The following is an 18,223-nucleotide window of genomic DNA, read 5'->3' as shown; positions in this document are numbered from 1 at the left end:
TGTGACAAAGCGAAAGAGAGGCATGGACATATATACACTACCAAACGTAGGCTAGATAGACAGTGGGAAGCAGCCGCAGAGCACAGGGAGATCAGCTCGGTGCTATGTGACTGCCTGGAGGGGAGGGATAGGGAGGGTGGGAGGGAGGGAGATGCATGAGGGAGGGGATGTGGGAACAGATGTATATGTATGACTGATTCACTTTGTTATAAAGCAGAAACTAATAAAAAAAATGGAAAAAAAATAAAAAATAAAAATAAAAAAAAATTTTAAAAAAAAGTAAATTCTTATTGAAATCATGCTGGAAACATCTTTTATTGCACTTAACAAATTTGCTGAGGGCAAGTAACGTTTAAGAAAATAGAATCATGAAAATAGTTATGTTCAAAGCTCAGAGTTAGAATTGCCCTTTGTGTTGGAGGATTCTAACCCATCCTATTTTATCCTATTCTTAAAGTTGACAAACATTTCACGAAGACAAGATTTCCCTCCACCCCCCGTACCAAATTGTTAAGCTTTTAAACAAAGCTTGAACTAATGAAACTTTAAAAAAATGTATTCAACTTGAAATACATTGTGGTATGACACCTGTTTCTTAAAACGAATAACAGAATAACAAAAAACTCATCAGTTGACTTCAGTATCACCTCAAGAAAATAGCAGCTTGCCAGCTAGTTTTGCTAGTTTTGTTCTTGTGGTTGAATAGAACAGATGTAAAACAGTGTTACATCTCTCCATAATGTCAAGTTGCAGAGCCTATTTAAGGGTGTAATTTTTAAGTTCAATGGTATTACATACCTTCATACTGTTGTGCAACCATCACCACTATCTCCAGAACTTTTTTTCATCTTTCCAAAGTGAAACTCTGTACCCATTAAACAATAACTTACCATTCTCCCCACCCCGCATCTCTGGAAACCACCATTCTACTTTCTGTCTTTAGGTTCTTCATATGAGTGGAATCATGCAGTATTTGCCCTTTTGTGATTGGCTTATTTCACTTAGCCTAATGTCTTCAAGGTTCATCCACGTTGTAGCATATGTCAGAGTTTCCTTCCTTCTTAAGGCTGAATAATATTCCATGATATGCATGCAACACATTTTGTTTTTCCATTCATATTGGTCAGTGAACACTTGGCTTGCTTCCATGTAATGCTGCTATGAACTTAGTTGTACAAATATCTCTTTCAGTCCCTGTTTTCCATTCTTTCGTCTATATACCCAGAAGTAGAATTCCTGGATCATATGGCAATTCTATGTTGAATTTTTTGAGCAACTGCCACTGTTTTACAGTGCCTGTACCATTTTACATTCTCACCAACAGTGTACAAGGGTTCCGATTTTTTCACATCCTCACCCAGTACTTACTATTTTCTGCTTTTGTTTGATAGTAGCCATCCTATGAGTGTGAAGTGGTGTCTCATTGTGGTTCTGATTCGTATTTCCCTGGTGATTAGTGATGTTGGGTATCTTTTCATGTGTTGTTTGGCTATTTGAATATCTCCTCTGAAGAAATGTCAATTTTCTTTGCCCATTTCTTAATTGGTTTATTTGTGTTTTGCTGTTGAGTTGTAGGAGTTCTTTACATATTCTGCATATTAACCTCTTCTCATATATATGATTTGCAAATTTTTTCCCATTCTTTGAGTTGCCTTTTCACTCTGTTGATAGTGTCCTTTAATATACAAAAGTTTTTCATTTTGAAGCAGTCCAATTTATCTATTCTTCTTCTCTTTTGTTCCTTGTGCTCTTGGAGTCACATCAAAGAAATCATTGCGGAATCCAATGTGATGAAGCTTCCCCCTATGTTTTTTTCCTAAGATTGTTATGGTTTTATCTCCTGTATTTAGGTATTTGGTTCATTTTGAGTTAGTTTTTCTATATAATATAAAGTCAGGGTCCAACTTTATCCTTTTGCATGTGGATATCCAATTTTCCCAGAAGCATTTGTTGAAAGGTGGCTACTTCTTAAGCAAGAATTGTTTTAGTGGATGTTTCCAAAGTAATTTCTTACCATTTCAAAGGTCAAACAGATAATGATTAAGTTGTGCATCACTTAGAAGTAGATTTTGACCTCTCACAAGTTGAAGAGTCCTGAAGATCTAAGATCATTTACATCCCTCAGGAAGAAGAAATAATGTAGCCTTCTAGGGCAAAGAAGGAAGATCTGAAAACTGCAGGACATCCCACTGGTCAAAGTACATCTGCCTGGTTTGCTTTCTCCAAACTGCCACACTCAGTTGGGTAGAGCAGCCTCCCTCCTTCCTGACAACCTTGGAGGTTGGTGAGGAAGATGTCCTCACTTTTTCTTTGGAGTTTGGTTATTTTATTGACATTTGCTGAATCATATGGTGAAGCTGGAGGACTTGCGCTGCAGAGACAAGAAAGAAATACTGACCTCCAACAGTAAGTAGACACATGGATTATTTCTGCTGATGGGCTAGGGTGGTTCCTCATCAGTTTTCACAAATAACCAGGTAAGCAAAGGTGTAATTTTTCTTGAGGAAAACAATGATGTTAAAAACAGATAGGGAAAAACAGTTGTATTGATGTATGGAAGTATCTTTTTATACACAAACTTTTCATTTATCATTTTGCAAATTAGGCAAGCATAAAATTACTAGGAGATATCTCCAGGAAATTTGCGAAGAAAGAAATGGCAGATGAGCAGGGAGAATTTGGTTGAGTTGACCACAAAGCAAAGGTGTATGCAGTCTGTAGTTATTCGCTGAGAAACTTTGTTCTTTAGACTTAAAAACTATATGCCATAATTACCGATACATTCTCTGGCTTGGATTATGCAGGCCTCGAATGACTGCAGAGAGAGGAAATTTAGTGTTTCTTACTGGATCAGCTCAAAACATTGAATTTAGAACTGGATCCCTGGGAAAAATTAAATTAAATGATGAAGACCTTGGCGAATGTTTACATCAGGTAATACAGTGGAAATGCATTGAAGTAGTTTTGTATATTTGTATATGGTTACTTGATTGAACAGGCCTATGTTTTTTTAAAATTTATTTTATTATTGTTTTTTATACAGCAGGTTCTTATTAGCTATCTATTTTATACACATCAATGTATACGTGTCAATCCCAATCTCCCAATTCATCACACCACCACCACCACCCCCTGCCACTTTCCCCCCTTGGTGTCCATACATTTGTTTTCTACATCTTTGTCTCTATATCTGCCTTGCAAACCAGTTCATCTGTACCATTTTTCTAGATTCCACGTATATGAGTTAATATATAACATTTGTTTTTCTCTTTCTGACATACTTCACTCTGTATGACAGTCTCTAGCTCCATCCATGTCTCTACAAATGACCCAATTTTGTTCCTTCTTATGGCTGAGTAATATTCCATTGTATATATGTACCACATCTTTATCCATTCATCTGTCAGTGGGCATTTAGGTTGCTTCCATGACCTGGCTATTGTAAATAGTGCTGCAATGAACATTGGGGTGCATGTGTCTTTTTGAATTATGGTTTTCTCAGGATATATGCCCAGTGGTGAGATTGCTGGGTGATATGGTAGTTCTAGTTTTAGTTTTTTAAGGAACCTCCATACTGTTCTCCACAGTGGCTGTATCAACTTACATTCCCACCAACAGTGCAAGAGGGTTCCCTTTTCTCCACACCCTCTCCAGCATTTATTGTTTGTAGATTTTCTGATGATGCCCATTCTAACTGGTGTGAGAAAGAGGCCTATGTTAATCTGTACTTTGAATCTTTAGCACAGGGAACATAATCGGAGGTGAAACAAGTCCTTGGAAAGAACAGTGTCCTAGGGTTAATGAGGGGCACAGGTAATAATTCTAGCAGGAAGCGGCTCACTGTGTGGGCTTATTTACTGTAGTCCACAGAAGGTGCAAGGGGTGATAGTGGGGCCTCTTTACAAGGGGACCGAGGATGGAGGGGGACCATAGAAAGTGGTAGATGTGACCGGGTTACTTTTGCCACACAACAGAATGGGCCAGCTATTCTCCTGTCTTATTGAATGTTTTCAGTGCTCATTATTTTCTACATCATGCAGGCCTATCAGTCATAATGTTAGAAGTTGGTATTTAGAGCTTATTATGGGCTATCCACTGTGCTCAGCACTCTATGTGCATTGTCTCATCTAACCCTCACAGCTGCCCTATGAGGTTGGCGTTATGATTACCCCTTCAGTAAGGGAGGTAGAGGAACTCTGCAGCAACATGTCCAAGGACATACATTAAATGGCTGAGCCAAGATGTAAAACCTGAACAGTCTCATTCCAAGCCAGGCCTCTTTACATGCATTCTAAAGTGTTATTATGGGAAAATATGCAGATGGAAAATTCCTTGATATATTGTTACTGAAAGGGTAAATGGAATGATACCACGGCCATTTTAGTCCAATGCTTATTATATGTGGCATTGTTCTGGTTTTTCTAATAATGGGCAAGGTCTCAGGGCTTAAAATAGAATACTACTCAAATTTTAAAAATGTTATTCTTATATACATGATTTTTTCACTAGCATTCTCTTCCTCCTCCTTTTTCTTCTCCTCCTTTTTAAAATTAGATCCAGAAAAACAAAGATGATATTACAAACTTAAAAAGAGGTGCAGTTGGTCTGCCTCAGAATATTTCTAGTCAAATCCACCAGCTTGATTCCAAGGTGAGTCTGACCTCCACATCCTCAGAGCAAATGGGTTCTCCTTAATTCAACTTTATAAATAATTCTTTTTTCAGAAGATATACCAAATTTGTATCCTCTTTAGAAACGTAGTGTTGTGATCATGGGCTTTTCGGTTCAATGACCCAGCTCTAGTAGAGGGTGTAGAGGTGGTGATGGACCGTGGTTGGAAATTCTGTGACCAGAGCTTGTGGTGTAAGTCGGCTTTGCTCACGTGCTGATAGCACAAGGTGGATGGATCACTGTCACTTAGGAAAATTCCCAGGGTCACCATGCACAGAGAATCAATGAAACAACTTATCATTGGGTTGTACTTCTTTTTTTTTTTTTTTTTTTGCGGTATGCGGGCCTCTCACTGTTGTGGCCTCTCCCGTTGCAGAGCACAGGCTCTGGATGCACAGGCTCAGCAGCCATGGCTCACGGGCCCAGCTGCTCCGCGGCATGTGGGATCTTCTCGGACTGGGGCACGAACCCGTGTCCCCTGAATTGGCAGGGGGACTCTCAACCACTGCGCCACCAGGGAAGCCCTGGGTTGTACTTCTTAAAAAAAAAAAAAAAAAAAAAAAAAGCCATGGAAGAGAGTAGGAAGGATGGGAAGCCTGGAGGGGAGAGAAAAGAGGAGGGAAAAGACAATAAGAAAAGGAACAAACAGTAAAGTAAGTCCCCAGCAGAAGGTATTAGGAAAATACGTCACAGGATAACATTATGTGTGACATGCCTTTGAAACAGCTAACGGGTGTTTTCTCCTCCCCACTGCTAGCTCGTGGATCTTGAGAGAAAATTTCAAAGGTTACAGCAGGTAAGTCCCGTAACTACTAGATAGCCAACATCTTTCATTGAAAATACACTAGAATCATGGATATGGAGCTGGTATTCTTAAGGTGGATGGAGAATCAATATCAAGGCCTTTGCTTTTCCCATGATTTAATTCTCATCACAATTAAAAAAAATTTTTTTGGAGTATAGTTGATTTACAATGTTTTGTTAGTCTCTGCTGTACAGCAAAGTGAATCAGTTATGCATATACATATATCCACTCTTTTTTAGATTCTTCTCCCATATAGGTCATTACAGACTATTGAGTAGAGTTCCCTGTGCTCTACAGCAGGTCCTTATTAGTTATCTATTTTATATATAGTCGTGTGTCTATGTCAATCCCAATCTCCCAATTTATCCCTCCCCCCACCTTTTCCTCCTGGTAACCATAAGATTGTTTTCTACATCTGTGACTCTCTGTTTTGTAAATCAGTTCATTTAATTCTCATCACAAGTCATGCTTCCCAGGACACAGATGAAGCAAAGCGAGCCTCAGAGGGATGAAGGTCACTGGGCATGTGAAGTCCTCTGACTCTAAGTTTAGCCGTCCATGTGCTCTTCCTCTGCTGCTGGCACTTTTTAACCGTGCAACTTTAGGCTGAAGCTGGTCAGCTCGTGACCACCCAACTTGCTGATTCTGGCATCCAGGGCTCGGTTTTCAAAGGCCTTACATTTTCTCTAACATTAAACTTAGAAGTCTAGGATGTATCTCAAAATATTCCAAATCTTCTTAAAAGTATATTTGCTGGTAATTAAATCGGAACAATTTATTAGAATAAGCCTTCCATAACTTTACTACATGCTTGTAAACTAGTCCTTGTAATTTTAGACTTCTTATCCCTTTTGTAGGGAGCTGACATTTTTGAGACTTTCATGGGAGCTGTAAGCTTCCACACAGAGAAATGCATAGAAGGTCTCCATATTTTAAATTGTGAATAAAAGCAAGGGAATTCCAGGTTAAGAATCCCTGCTCTAATATTCTTGGTCTGTTTTTGATTATGTTTCAAATGTTGTCCTCTACTTTGGTGTTTTAAATTTGGTGAACAAGTTCGTGTATTCTTTTTGCTGGCTTTGGTAATAAATTGCCCCATTCAGCCTTTATCTTTTTATGGAGTAGTTGAGGAATTAAAAATGAGCAAGGCACAGCACGAGAGTGCTTCTTCATTCCTACCAAAGGTCAAGAACTGGAGGCCACGGTCCAGTTAGCTCAGACTGTCCTCCCTTTGCCCATCTGCCTGGGAAGAGTTTTTAATGATTTAGGAATGGAAGTGCCTTCATGCCTTTGGATGGGGCAAGTGCTCTCTGGGCCCCACAGTCCCCCGAGTTCCGTTCCCTATTGTCTTCCTCCTGACCGCTTACGGATTCCATTTCCTGCTGGGCCCCCTTGGGCTTTGAGTTTTTAATCCTCAGTGTTGTCTTGTGTGCCAGAAAAAACTCTAAATGAGTTTGTGGTTAATTTTTAATAGTATCCTGTGATGAACGGAGCTAATTGTGGTACTAGCACAAAGATAGACAGAATAATAGAAGAAAACAGAGCCCAGAAAGAGACCCCCAAATGTATGGGCACCTGACTGATTACAAAGGTGGAGAGAGAATGGGCTTTGCACTAAACGGTGCTGAGTCAGCCTGCCCTCCTCTGCTCTCAGTTTCATCGGCAAATGGAGGGAACAGACTTCATTTTCTCTCTGAGTCACCAAATATTTCTTTTAAATGTGAAGAATAATTTGCCCCTATTTTAATTTTTAAAACAAAATTAGACAAAGATTAGGTGAAATGAACGGGATAGCTTTCCTTGCATAATCACTTGTCCTCTCTAAAGAAGCTTCCTCTGCCCCCAAAGGCATTACAAATCTTACAAGACTGGAACTGGTAGCTGACATAGGGTAAGATTCCCCAGGTTCTATAGACAAAGGCAGGTCTGTCTGTGACTCTGGTCTGAAAACAGTCATGTGAGCACGAGACTGGAGGGTGTATCTAAACCACAGGCCACATTTCCAATAAAGGGTCTTGGAGTGAAAAGAGTTCAGTTATCTTAACCCAGGGGAGGAGGGGTGGCAGCAAAAGATGCTCATATTTCAAACGCTTATCTGGAGGTACCAAAGAGAAGAACAACAGCAAAAGAACCGGAACAAGAGAAACGTCCCTGGGATTCCCACACCTGAAGTCTTGACCCTTGTCCACCAACGTACATTTGTCAGGTGAACAATATGCTTTTCCAAAGAGTAGAGTGAGAAGCCTCGCCTGTCACTCATGCCTCATCCCATCCCTGGTTAAATGCACGTTAATAGTGAAGGAATATGAATAGGACTGATGATAGCGAACGCTTTGTTTTCTCATAAGAGAGTTGATATGAAGAAGAATTTAAGTAACGGATTTAAAGTCTGGAGGAAGACCCTCCACTGATCAGGAGTAAAATGTAGTTTTATATACATACCTGCTCTGAAACATGGAAAGCACAATTGTCTCGCTGACCATCCCATCTTTGTTTCAGACACACGACAGAAAGGTCTGCAGCAGCAATCCATGCCAGCACGGCGGAACCTGCCTCAATCTCCAGGATTCCTTTTTTTGTATCTGTCCCTCACAGTGGAAGGTGAGTCACTTGGTCTTTGGTTAAAAATGATGGTGAGTCAGCATTGGCGGTTTCCTTGGAGTCCTTCAGACATATTTAATTCTGCATCCAAGTTTTCTAGGATTCTGTGGTCTCCTGAATCAGAATGAATGACACCACATATGCCAAAATCCAAACAGCGGCAGGCATGATTCTATCACCCACTGAATACTAAGCCATCTTAAGGAGGGTTCACTGGATTGGATACTACATGTTATTCTAGCTAGCATGAATTTAAATCGGTCAGCCTTGAAAGTACTAAACAAATCTCGATATAGCCTGTACATTTTCCTGCCCTTTTCTATTAATGATGAAAACGTTCCTGACATGTGCATTAAAAAGAAATTTTGTGCCTATTCCCAGGTAGAGCTCCATAGTGAAATGAGGGTTAGTCTGTATAAGGGTTCTTCTCGTGTGACTGGTGTGATCTGTGAAGAGCTCTTTGTCTCTGTTGGGCCATTACCTGAGTTCCAGAGAAACGAGGACTGGAGATCAGTCTCAATTTTAATGTGTTTGGCTTGACCGAGGATTTCCTTCCTCTCCGTGTTTAAATCCTTGATCGTGTTCTGTGAGGACTGGCCCCGGATGCCTCTGTGACCTGCGACCCCTGACTTTGTTCTTTGTCTGAACGCAGGGTCCTCTGTGCTCCGTTGACGTTAACGAATGTGAGATTTACTCAGGAACACCCTTGGGCTGCCAGAATGGAGCCACGTGTATAAATACAGCCGGAAGTTACAGGTAACCTTTTTCTTTCCTTTTTTTTTTTTTTTTTAAACCAATAAGTATTTATTTTTCATACTCACAGGTCTGCATATTAGCCACGGTGGCTCCACCTCATTTCGGTTTGGTCTGCAGGTCTCATTCTTAGGCGTGGGCTGGAGGTGTCCCAGCTGCCTGAGAAGTGTCCTTCTCATGGCCAAGGTCAAAAGCCCCCAGAGCGTTAAACAGAAATATGTAAAGTCTCCTAAAGCTTTAGCTCAAAACTGACTGTCACTTTTGCCTGTTTTTTTGGTTTTTAAAAAATATATATTAGGGTATGTTTTTGAAGGGCAAAGACATCCCCTGGTTACAAGTGTCCAAGATTAAGTATCTGTATTACCAACAACATTAGGTGCTCCCTGGGGAAGTCACGTGGTGCTTACTTAACATACACGTAGCTATTTACTTAGATGGAAAAAAGCTTGTGTGACCTCAGCTCTCACCCCATGAAGAAATCCTTTCTCTGGAGTCTCTGAGGCACGGGAAGGAGGCCACCGTGGCTGGGGTAGGGTGAGGATGGCCCGGGGCAAGATGAGGCCGAAGGGTTAGTAGGAGTCACAGCTTCAGAGCGGCAGCCACTGTGGAGCCGTACGTAGAAGAGGGAGGGACACCCCCCACACACACACACACATACCAGTGAGCCCCTGCTGCCCTCATTCCACCGAGCAGAGAGCTGACAGATCACATCGGGACATCTCCATTCAAGCGCTAAGTGCAGTGTTAGCCGTAACCAGAGCAGAGATGGAACCGAGGTTTTCTCACACGGTTAGCGCTCACTGTCTTTCTTCAGTCGGCCATCGGGCCCTCACCACAATCGTCAGGCCTCCCCCATCTTCTCTTCTGATTGCCTCTGCCACATGGCTCGTCTACAGCATTGTCCTGCTCCACTCAGGCTTCGCCCTCTGCAGGAAAACTTCCCTGCCCTTACGAAGCCGACTTAGGCATCCCGATGCGTCCATGTTCCCATCAAACTCTAGGAATATCGGTCTTTAAAGCTACACCTGCTGATGCACTATCTTGTTAAAGAATCAAGTCCAAAAATATATGGCAGATCAATGTCAAACTGTTTCTGTAGTTTCTTAAAAATCACTTTAAGAAAACCTCAGACCTCTAGACATTATCTTTCCCTGTAGTTTGGTGGATCTCCTATATTCTGTGATTATTAAAAGATAAAGAAATTGGTTCTGTTATGACAGAATCTCTGGGTGTGACCTCACTGGAGTAAAGGGCAATTATTTACTCTCTCGCTAGTATCCCTGATGTCTTGTCCTTCAATTCCCTTGTGACGATCCATTCTGACCTTTCCAGCAAAAATGAGCACAGTAATTTTGGTTTTGGCCTTGTCATCTGTTAACACACTATTTTCTCAAAAAGCAACCACAATCTTCTTCTTTTTCATTTAGTTGATCCTTTTGTTCTCTTGACCTGATCTTAAAAATTTTTGCTGATTGCAAGTTACAAACTTAACTCATTCAGACTTCTGGTGGATGTGTCTGTGAGTTTAAATGTCATGCACATTGTACCGCCTGTGATGTAAATGAACTATTACATTAGTAAAGAGCCTTTTGCTCTCTGGATTTTGTTTCTCATTTAAAGGAACCCCCTGATCCCTGCTTTTATAAACATTCAAGCTTGGGCCAGATCCAGAATGCAGGTCTAATCTTTCATTGCCTTGAAAGCATTATCTCCTCATTCCTGTTTATGGGCATTTATCAATGAGAATTGCTGCTTGCAGATATCAGTGGCAAATGACTCCTAGCACTAATGGTTCCCGCCTTCTTGTTATTGAGGAATGTCCTGGAGGTTAGTTCTCACTCTTGGTCTTCTGTTACCATCGCTGTCTTCTGGAGTCTTGCAAGTCAACACAATAACAAATGTGTGCAGCAGGGAGGGGAGACCCATAGACGAAGCCAAAATCGTTTTCTCCCCCCAGGACAAATTTGTGTTTTTACCCCTGCAAAATGGAAAAGAAAAGAAAAATTTTAACGCAAGTATTTGTGGCATGTCAGAGGTTAATTTTTCCAGATACAAATGCGAAGGAGGGAGTGGGGGCGGGGGGAGGGAGGGCCATTGTATTTGTTGAGAGCTGCCTAAATGGCAGATTCGACTTGATAGGGCAGCACGGAATTACTTTCTCTTGCACCGTCCTATCAAAGAAAGCCAAAGGGCTGACTGTGCTGACCCTGGGGATGGTTTTGGTTTCTAGTTTCTGCACTTCATAGCTTTGCTGGAGTACGCTAGGGAGCACAGCACTTCACTCTGGTTTCTTCTTGCTGTGGGGATGGTTTATGAAGCCTCACGAATTCCAGTTGATTATCTATGACCTAAATACTCGCATTCAGGCATATGATGAAGTCTTTTTGAAGGAATAAAAGAGCACATCGAAAAATGTACATGAGCATAAGATTAAACGCTTGCTTTGTGGAATCCATGTGGAATGAAACAAAGATCCTTTAGCTATTTTCTCGAGTTCTACTAATTACATGAGGTGAAATCCTTGTTAATCAGTAGCTTCCCTGAGACTAGAAGCCCCTTCTGGAAACTTCTATGGGCAGTTGATGGAGGCAAACTTGAGACCCTGTCGAATAATCTGGATATGCAGACGTGTCTGTGGTGAGCAGATTTTGCTCTGGATTTGCAGCCTTCTTCAGTCTCTGACTCTTAGAGCCCACTTACTTGAGGGAGACAAAGGAGTCTTTATTTAAGGGGCTTAATAATTTTTAATTATAAAGACCTTTGAAAGACAAAGCGCTATGCAAATACTAATTCATTGGAAGCCCCGTTTCACAGAAAAATTTCTGGTAAAAATTCTTTCTTGGAGTAATGAAAGTAGAGCAAGAAAAACCATCGTCTGTTCCCCCGACTCCTGTGGCTCGTGGTCTTGTCCCAAGTGCTCAGACAGCCAACAGGTAATACTTTGCCACTTCTCAATACTGTTATTGCCTCTTTATTCTGAAGAAGTGATTCCTGTTGTTTCCTGCTGACTATGGGTTTAAGACAGTCCATGGGATCCACATCTGCCATATGCATGGACGCTGCATGTTATATACTTCAGGCTCAGATCTAGAAGGCTTCATAGGGCAAAAAAAAAAAAAAAAAAAAAGCTGAGTTTGTTGTTTGTTTTTTCTCCAAGAACACAATGGAGTTTATCATATTTTATTTTACTTATTTCCATTCTTATCACTGGTAGATTTTAAAACAGGCAGAGCTTACGATGGAGGATCATCTGGTTTTAGCTCAGATGGTAGTTAGGTATTAAACGTATTACCTCTTTTAGTTAGTCAGTTATATTAATATTGAACCATGGACTCTAGCACAAGTTAAACTATGACCGTGAAAATATATGTGACCTCATCTCAATTGCCAAATGCACTTGCAGCATTTTTGAAGATGGAAAAGCCTAGTTTTTTTCTGCTGGGACCAAATTAGCAACAGAAGGTCGTTACAAAAGTGACTTCTTCAGGGAGGCATATAATTCACTACTCTTTTTCCTTAAGGGTGTATCCAGACACCTTGAGAATATACATTTTGCATGCAAACACTGTTATGTTAAAAAGACATGTAAAAATGGAAAGTCTTCAACTAACTGTCCCTTTCAGAACGTGGGAATGCGATGTGGAAAAACAATAGTACAGGAATAACACTGACCTACGTTTTAATTCATCTTCTGCCAATTGCTAATTCTGTGCCTTGGGCAATTTGAACCTTGCCAGTAAAATGGGATTAAAAATAGTTGTCTTTGAGGATCATAGTAAGGAAATTGCTCTTGTATTTGGCTTCCTTCCTCCCCTTAGGCTTTCTTCTTCTCGTTATCTAAACTTAATGAAAGTACACTTTGTAGCTCATTAGGGAAGTGCTGTAGGATTAAAATATACTTTTCTCCAAATGACAATAGCAAGGGAGAAGGAAGAGAGAGGATTTAACTGCAGCTCTTCTCAAATTTCAAGTCCTTTTCCAATAGTAAAGCACTTAGTGATAAGATAAATGCACAGTTTCCTGAGCACTTCCTACAGGAAAATGCCTTTAGACCCCAAGGTGAAAATAGTGTTCATAGATTGGCACTTATATTTTACAAGAAACAGAGGCAGAGGGAGTTCTTATTACATGGTCTAAGGTGAAGAGTTAACAGGAAGGGTCAAGATTTAAACCTACGCAGTCTTGTCCCATGGGTTCCTGAATACTCAGACTTCTCATACATCATAGACTCAGAAAGCTAGTAATAGTTGGTTTAAAGATTAAAAAAAATTTCTTTTGGTGGGTGGAGGTGCTGGTAAAATAAACTTTTAGCCAGGAAGCCACCTGGATCAGATCCTCAAATGTGTGCAAGAGATGGTCCAAAGTCCTGCCATCTTCAAGAGTCTAATTAAATTGTCTGAAAGAATATTCTGTGTAAGGCTGGGAGCGTGAAGAGGAAAGGGAAGAGAATATGAGAGGGGGAGTATGGAGAAAGAGAGATGAGAAGAAGATAAATAGCTATGGGTAAGGAATGAATAACTGAATTTCTTTTTAAGTTTAATCATGTATTGCTATCAACCTATGACCTTAATGAGAAAGGCAACCTTGGAATGCTCAGAAGTGTAATTTGTTAATGGAACAGGTTTTACAGAATTATATATTGATGTTGCAAATTGCATGGGCCATACTTACACCAAAAAAGGATTTATCTGAAATTCAAATTTTAAGCCAGGCATCCTGTATCTTTATTTGCTAGGTCTGGCAACCCCACATATGAGTGCCTGAATGGTATTCACCATACTCTTACTCTCCATCTGCGGCCACATTCGTTGGTCTCTTTCTTCCTTAGAACCCACTCGAAGGTGCCACCACAACAGTTGTTTCTGGGGCCTCCACGGCTACACAGAGTTCTGTGCCCAGAGTGTGGCTCCTAGAGCTTCTCCAACAACCAAGCTCCCCTTTCCCTCACGGCCAATCACACATTTGCTTTTATCCGTGGACATCAGCTGAGCTCTCTGTGCCTCAGCACGGATCGTTAAAAGAGCTTCTTGGGCTTCCCTGGCGGCGTGGTGGTTGAGACTCCGCCTGCCGATGCAGGGTACACGGGTTCGTGCCCCGGGCTGGGAAGATCCCACATGCCGCGGAGCGGCTGGGCCCGTGAGCCATGGCCGCTGAGCCTGCGCGTCCGGAGCCTGTGCTCCGCAACGGGAGAGGCCACAACAGTGAGAGGCCCGTGTACCGCAAAAAAAAAAAAAAAAAAAAAAAAAAAAGAGCTTCTTTACCAGGTAGAGTGGCCCCTTTTCCAGAACACTCAGACACTAGTTCACGGTCCATGGCCACACAGGTCCTCCTCGTACCTTGACTCTGCCCTCGGCCCCAATGGCCAGCATGGCTCAAGTCAGGCAAACAGTGCCCTGTGGGCCTGGCTCTCGCTCCATCAGCTGTGCTCAGACGTGTGTAAAGAAGTGTAGCTCTATGATTCCTCTACCTCCCCCACCCACTTCCCCCAGCCACCATCTCACACCGTCCACATTCCCTCTGAAACTGCAGAACAGATATAAAACTACCTCAGCAACTTTAAGATTACGATAGCTTAAAATGACTTTCCTTATTTGATTATTACTGAACTGAAATCTCATGACAAAACACCCATGGCTAGCTTAGGTAATATGTGATAATTACATCTTGTGAGTTACAATGTGCCAATGAAAGAAATGTTGCTATGTTAACTCCCGTCTCATGGATAGAAATGTTGCCCTTGTACTAGAATCATCATCATCATCGACTCTGAGATGTGGATATACCACTGTCTGTGAGGTTATGCAAGCCTAGAGAATATTCGGGAATTTATCCATTCAGTCAAGGTCACCTGTGCTTACTGGCGGGTCCAGCTGGATGGACTATGGACGGCTGCGATGATCTCTCCCTTTACCATCCTGATGAACTCCATCCCCCTTAGTTTATAGATGGCTGACCTTTGAAAGCACTGTTTGATGACCCGATAGCAGAAGAATTTATAGTGGTAGTCGTGCCCTCACACCCCATATTTGAGATGATAACACATTTAGTCAATCTGCCACTTAAAGAAGAGCACAGTGATTTTCTCCCAGGACGCCAGCCAGTAAATCTGGTTTGCTGGTTTATGATTCCACGTGAAGATCACTGACCTGCAATCGGAATTACTGCTATTTTTTTATTGATGCTAAGAAACAGGTCCTGACATTGTGCTCTGTGTGACCAACAGTTGTCTCTGCTTGCCGGAGACCCACGGCCCCCAGTGTGCATCCAAATACAATGACTGTGAGGGGGGTTCCCAGGTGCGCTGTGTCCACGGCATCTGCGAGGATCTGGTGCGAGTGCAGGCTGGAGAGGTGGGTGTCTTCCGGAGTGGGACCCCTCGGGAGACGCCTGGGTATTAGTTCCTCGCTCTGCGTGGCTGTGTACAAGCAGGACCCTGTGGGGCTGCAGAAGGGAGCCACGTCCTGCCCTTAAGCCGGCCTCAGATGAGGAAGGTTGTGACCGCTGTGTATAAATAAACAGAAAACGGGACCCAGAGGTTGATTTCATTATATAAATCCGAGCATTTTTTTTTATGATTCATCCATGAATCTCGCTGTGAGACATGACCTTCTCTTGGCCTTGTGAGTTTTAACGGTGACAAGACATGGCAACACAAAAGGCCTGCCCTTGTTTGCAACATTCAATTTTAAGGAGTCTGGATTTTTCTGGCCCCTGAGCCCCTGTGACTGCTGCAGACTCCACTTCCCTGAGTGTCCTCTGTGCTCTGGGTCCTAGTGACCTTGATTCTTGGCCTTCAAGGTCTCCCAGCCCTGGCCCACTTGGCCTTGCTGGAGACCTTCTGGTCCTTATTTTTAGTTCTATTTTTTTCTGCCCATGTGATGGAAAATGGTTCCCTTCCAGCCATGGTGGGAGGGGTGGTGGTGGGTGGACCCTTCAAAAAGGAAACAAACAGAATTGATTTTCCAAAGTCTGTGCCTACATGGGTGTTTTTCCCTCTAAAAGCAGAGCAGGCTGAGTTGATTGACTTTAATTATATTGACTTACAGCTCTTGATTGTTGTTACTCTTTCCCAGGCATCTCTGGGGGCAAATGACAGGTTTCCCTTATTCTAAAATAAAGCTGTTTCTCTTTTTTTCATGGTCTGGTCTAAATGCTTAATCATATGGGAAGAAAAAGAGAAGCCACTCGATGGGCCTCATGGAAATGAACGTTAGAGGAAAAATCAGCTGTGGGCTCGGTGAGATTTTCAAAGGCCTTTCATGCTCATTTTTCTTGATTGCCTTTCTTCACATCCTTGTCGTCCTGCCAGCCCAAGTACAGCTGCCTCTGCGATGCCGGGTGGACGGCCCCGTCGACCAGCATGGCCTGCACGCTGGACAGAGACGAGTGCAGCCTCTGGCCTTCGCCTTGCTCAGCGCTTGTGCAGTGTTTCAACACGCTGGGCTCCTTCTATTGTGGCGCCTGTCCCACAGGTATATGGATGTGTCCCCACCCGGCCAGAGATGCCTGGCAGCCAGGCAAAACACCAGAACCAAGTTCCTTCCACTGCCGAGGGATAAGCATGCTGTTTTCAGGATGGCTTCCGGTCCAGTTTCATGTCCTGATTCACTAAATCCCACTCCAGACCATCTTACTGCTTCAACAATTCAACAAAAGAAATGGGGGGGTTTGTCCCAAAGTGTGCCAGACTCAAATTTCGGGGCCAGGGTTAGCCATAGAGTTTGGGAGGTCAAACATTTTGCTGCTATGGCTGTGAACTGATTAGACTTGAGATCAAAAGACACGTGCTCTGGTCCCGCCTTTCATATGAACCAGATGACTGTAGACCTGGGCAAACTGAACTCTGACTGTGTTCACTAGAGCCCAGTAGTCCTCACCCGGGTGTGTCGTTAGAAGACCCTGGGGCCTGGCTGTAAATAGGGCCATCCAGCTCCATCACAGACCCACAGAGACCGAACCTCCAGGGGAGGTCCCTGAGAATGTGGACTCAGGGCTCAGAGACTGCCTGGGTTTGAGTCAAAGCTTCATTTCTTACTGTGAGATCATCCTCCTCCCTTCAAGGCATGCTTGCGGAGCACCTACTGTGAGCTGAGCACTGATCTAGGCGCACTGGCAAGCAATCGACCAGACCCCAGAGCGTTCACAAGGCCCGTCCGCACTCCTTGGTGTTCTTAGAAAGCGGAACCCGAGAAGAATATAATAAGTGCAGCTATTCCTTATGAGAATGTCATTAAGACACTGTGCTAGGCAATTTCTAATTCACACAGCTACAACAGAAACAAGAAGTGGTAGGAATTAGTATTATTCCCATTTTGAAATATAAGAACTTGAACCTCAGAGAAGGTAAATAACTTGCCCAAGATCCAAGAGCTTAGCCTCAGTCAGGATCCAAACCCAGGTGTGCTTGGCCCTGGGTGAGAGCTGAGCTGCTGAGTTCTCCCTTATTCTCTCTTGCCAGGGAACCTCACGTGCCTGTTGGCTCACTTAGCAATGTCTGGTTTAGTGACTTTCTTCATCTTACATGTTTACATCTTGTACAAGTAGAAAGACACTGAAGAAAACACGTCAAGACCTTTTCCTTCTTAGTTCTCAGGGGCAAGCAAAATGTGCAAATAATCATGTTCTTGAAGGGAATTTGCCAATGACAATCTTTAAAAACTAGAAATCAGAAAAGTAAATCATAAAAGTAAAAGTAAAAGTATAAGTAAAGTAAAAGTAAAAGTAAAAGTATAACCTGGGCAAAGGTGTTCTTACATTTTTCTTTTCACTGTTGGAGAGGAAAAAGAGAAACACAAACTTTTCATTTTCCTGTCAATCACCTTAGTTTTCCCTGACTATCAAAGCACTATATGCTCTTAAAAAATATAAAGAAACTATAAAATTATGAAAAAAAAACAGAAAAAAAATATAGTCATCACTCAGAGCCACCACTAATGTTTGAACGTATTTCCTTCCAGCTTTTTTCTATGCATTCAATTATTCACCCACAAATATGACAATTTTCTTAGGTAGATTTTTAGAAGGGGTCCCTACTTAGATCAAAGAAAATAAATATTTTAAAGGATTTAAAATGTTTAAAAAATTCTCATAATTTTAAATCATTTCAATTGAGTAATAAAACTCAACAGTTGAATAAAACAGCTGTGTCTCTAGTAACATGATAATCCCTTCCTTCTTCAAGCCCCTTCTCCTGATGAGACCACTGTTAGCAACTGGTTCTCTCCTCTTCTGCATTTTCCTTCACTCATACAAGCACACAGACCTATATGCAGGTTTAAAAACAATTCTTTCCCCAAACTGGGATCACAGCTCTGCATATATTTCTAAAATTTGGTATTTTCAATTAAAATACATAAGGGAAAATCCTTTCAGTGTCTGTGCACATATTATTAA

General features: G+C 42.0%; 1 protein-coding gene across 1 annotated transcript in view; it reads left to right on the top strand.

Moving 5' to 3' along the window:
* Window positions 1-2,293: 2,293 nt before the first annotated feature.
* Window positions 2,294-18,223, top strand: part of CUBN (cubilin) — a 277,325-nt gene continuing 261,395 nt past the window's right edge. The window contains exons 1-8 of the mRNA XM_060097791.1: window positions 2,294-2,406; window positions 2,805-2,934; window positions 4,555-4,650; window positions 5,429-5,467; window positions 7,976-8,077; window positions 8,730-8,833; window positions 15,054-15,180; window positions 16,140-16,302. Coding sequence (XP_059953774.1) covers window positions 2,294-2,406; window positions 2,805-2,934; window positions 4,555-4,650; window positions 5,429-5,467; window positions 7,976-8,077; window positions 8,730-8,833; window positions 15,054-15,180; window positions 16,140-16,302 — 874 coding nt within the window. The remainder of the gene's footprint in view (window positions 2,407-2,804; window positions 2,935-4,554; window positions 4,651-5,428; window positions 5,468-7,975; window positions 8,078-8,729; window positions 8,834-15,053; window positions 15,181-16,139; window positions 16,303-18,223) is intronic.

The sequence above is a fragment of the Mesoplodon densirostris genome, chromosome 4, assembly GCF_025265405.1.
Source record: "Mesoplodon densirostris isolate mMesDen1 chromosome 4, mMesDen1 primary haplotype, whole genome shotgun sequence".
In the NCBI taxonomy this organism is placed as follows: domain Eukaryota; kingdom Metazoa; phylum Chordata; class Mammalia; order Artiodactyla; family Ziphiidae; genus Mesoplodon; species Mesoplodon densirostris.
Note: the sequence above shows the minus strand (reverse complement) of the source record. Positions and strands in the feature narration are given on the sequence as shown.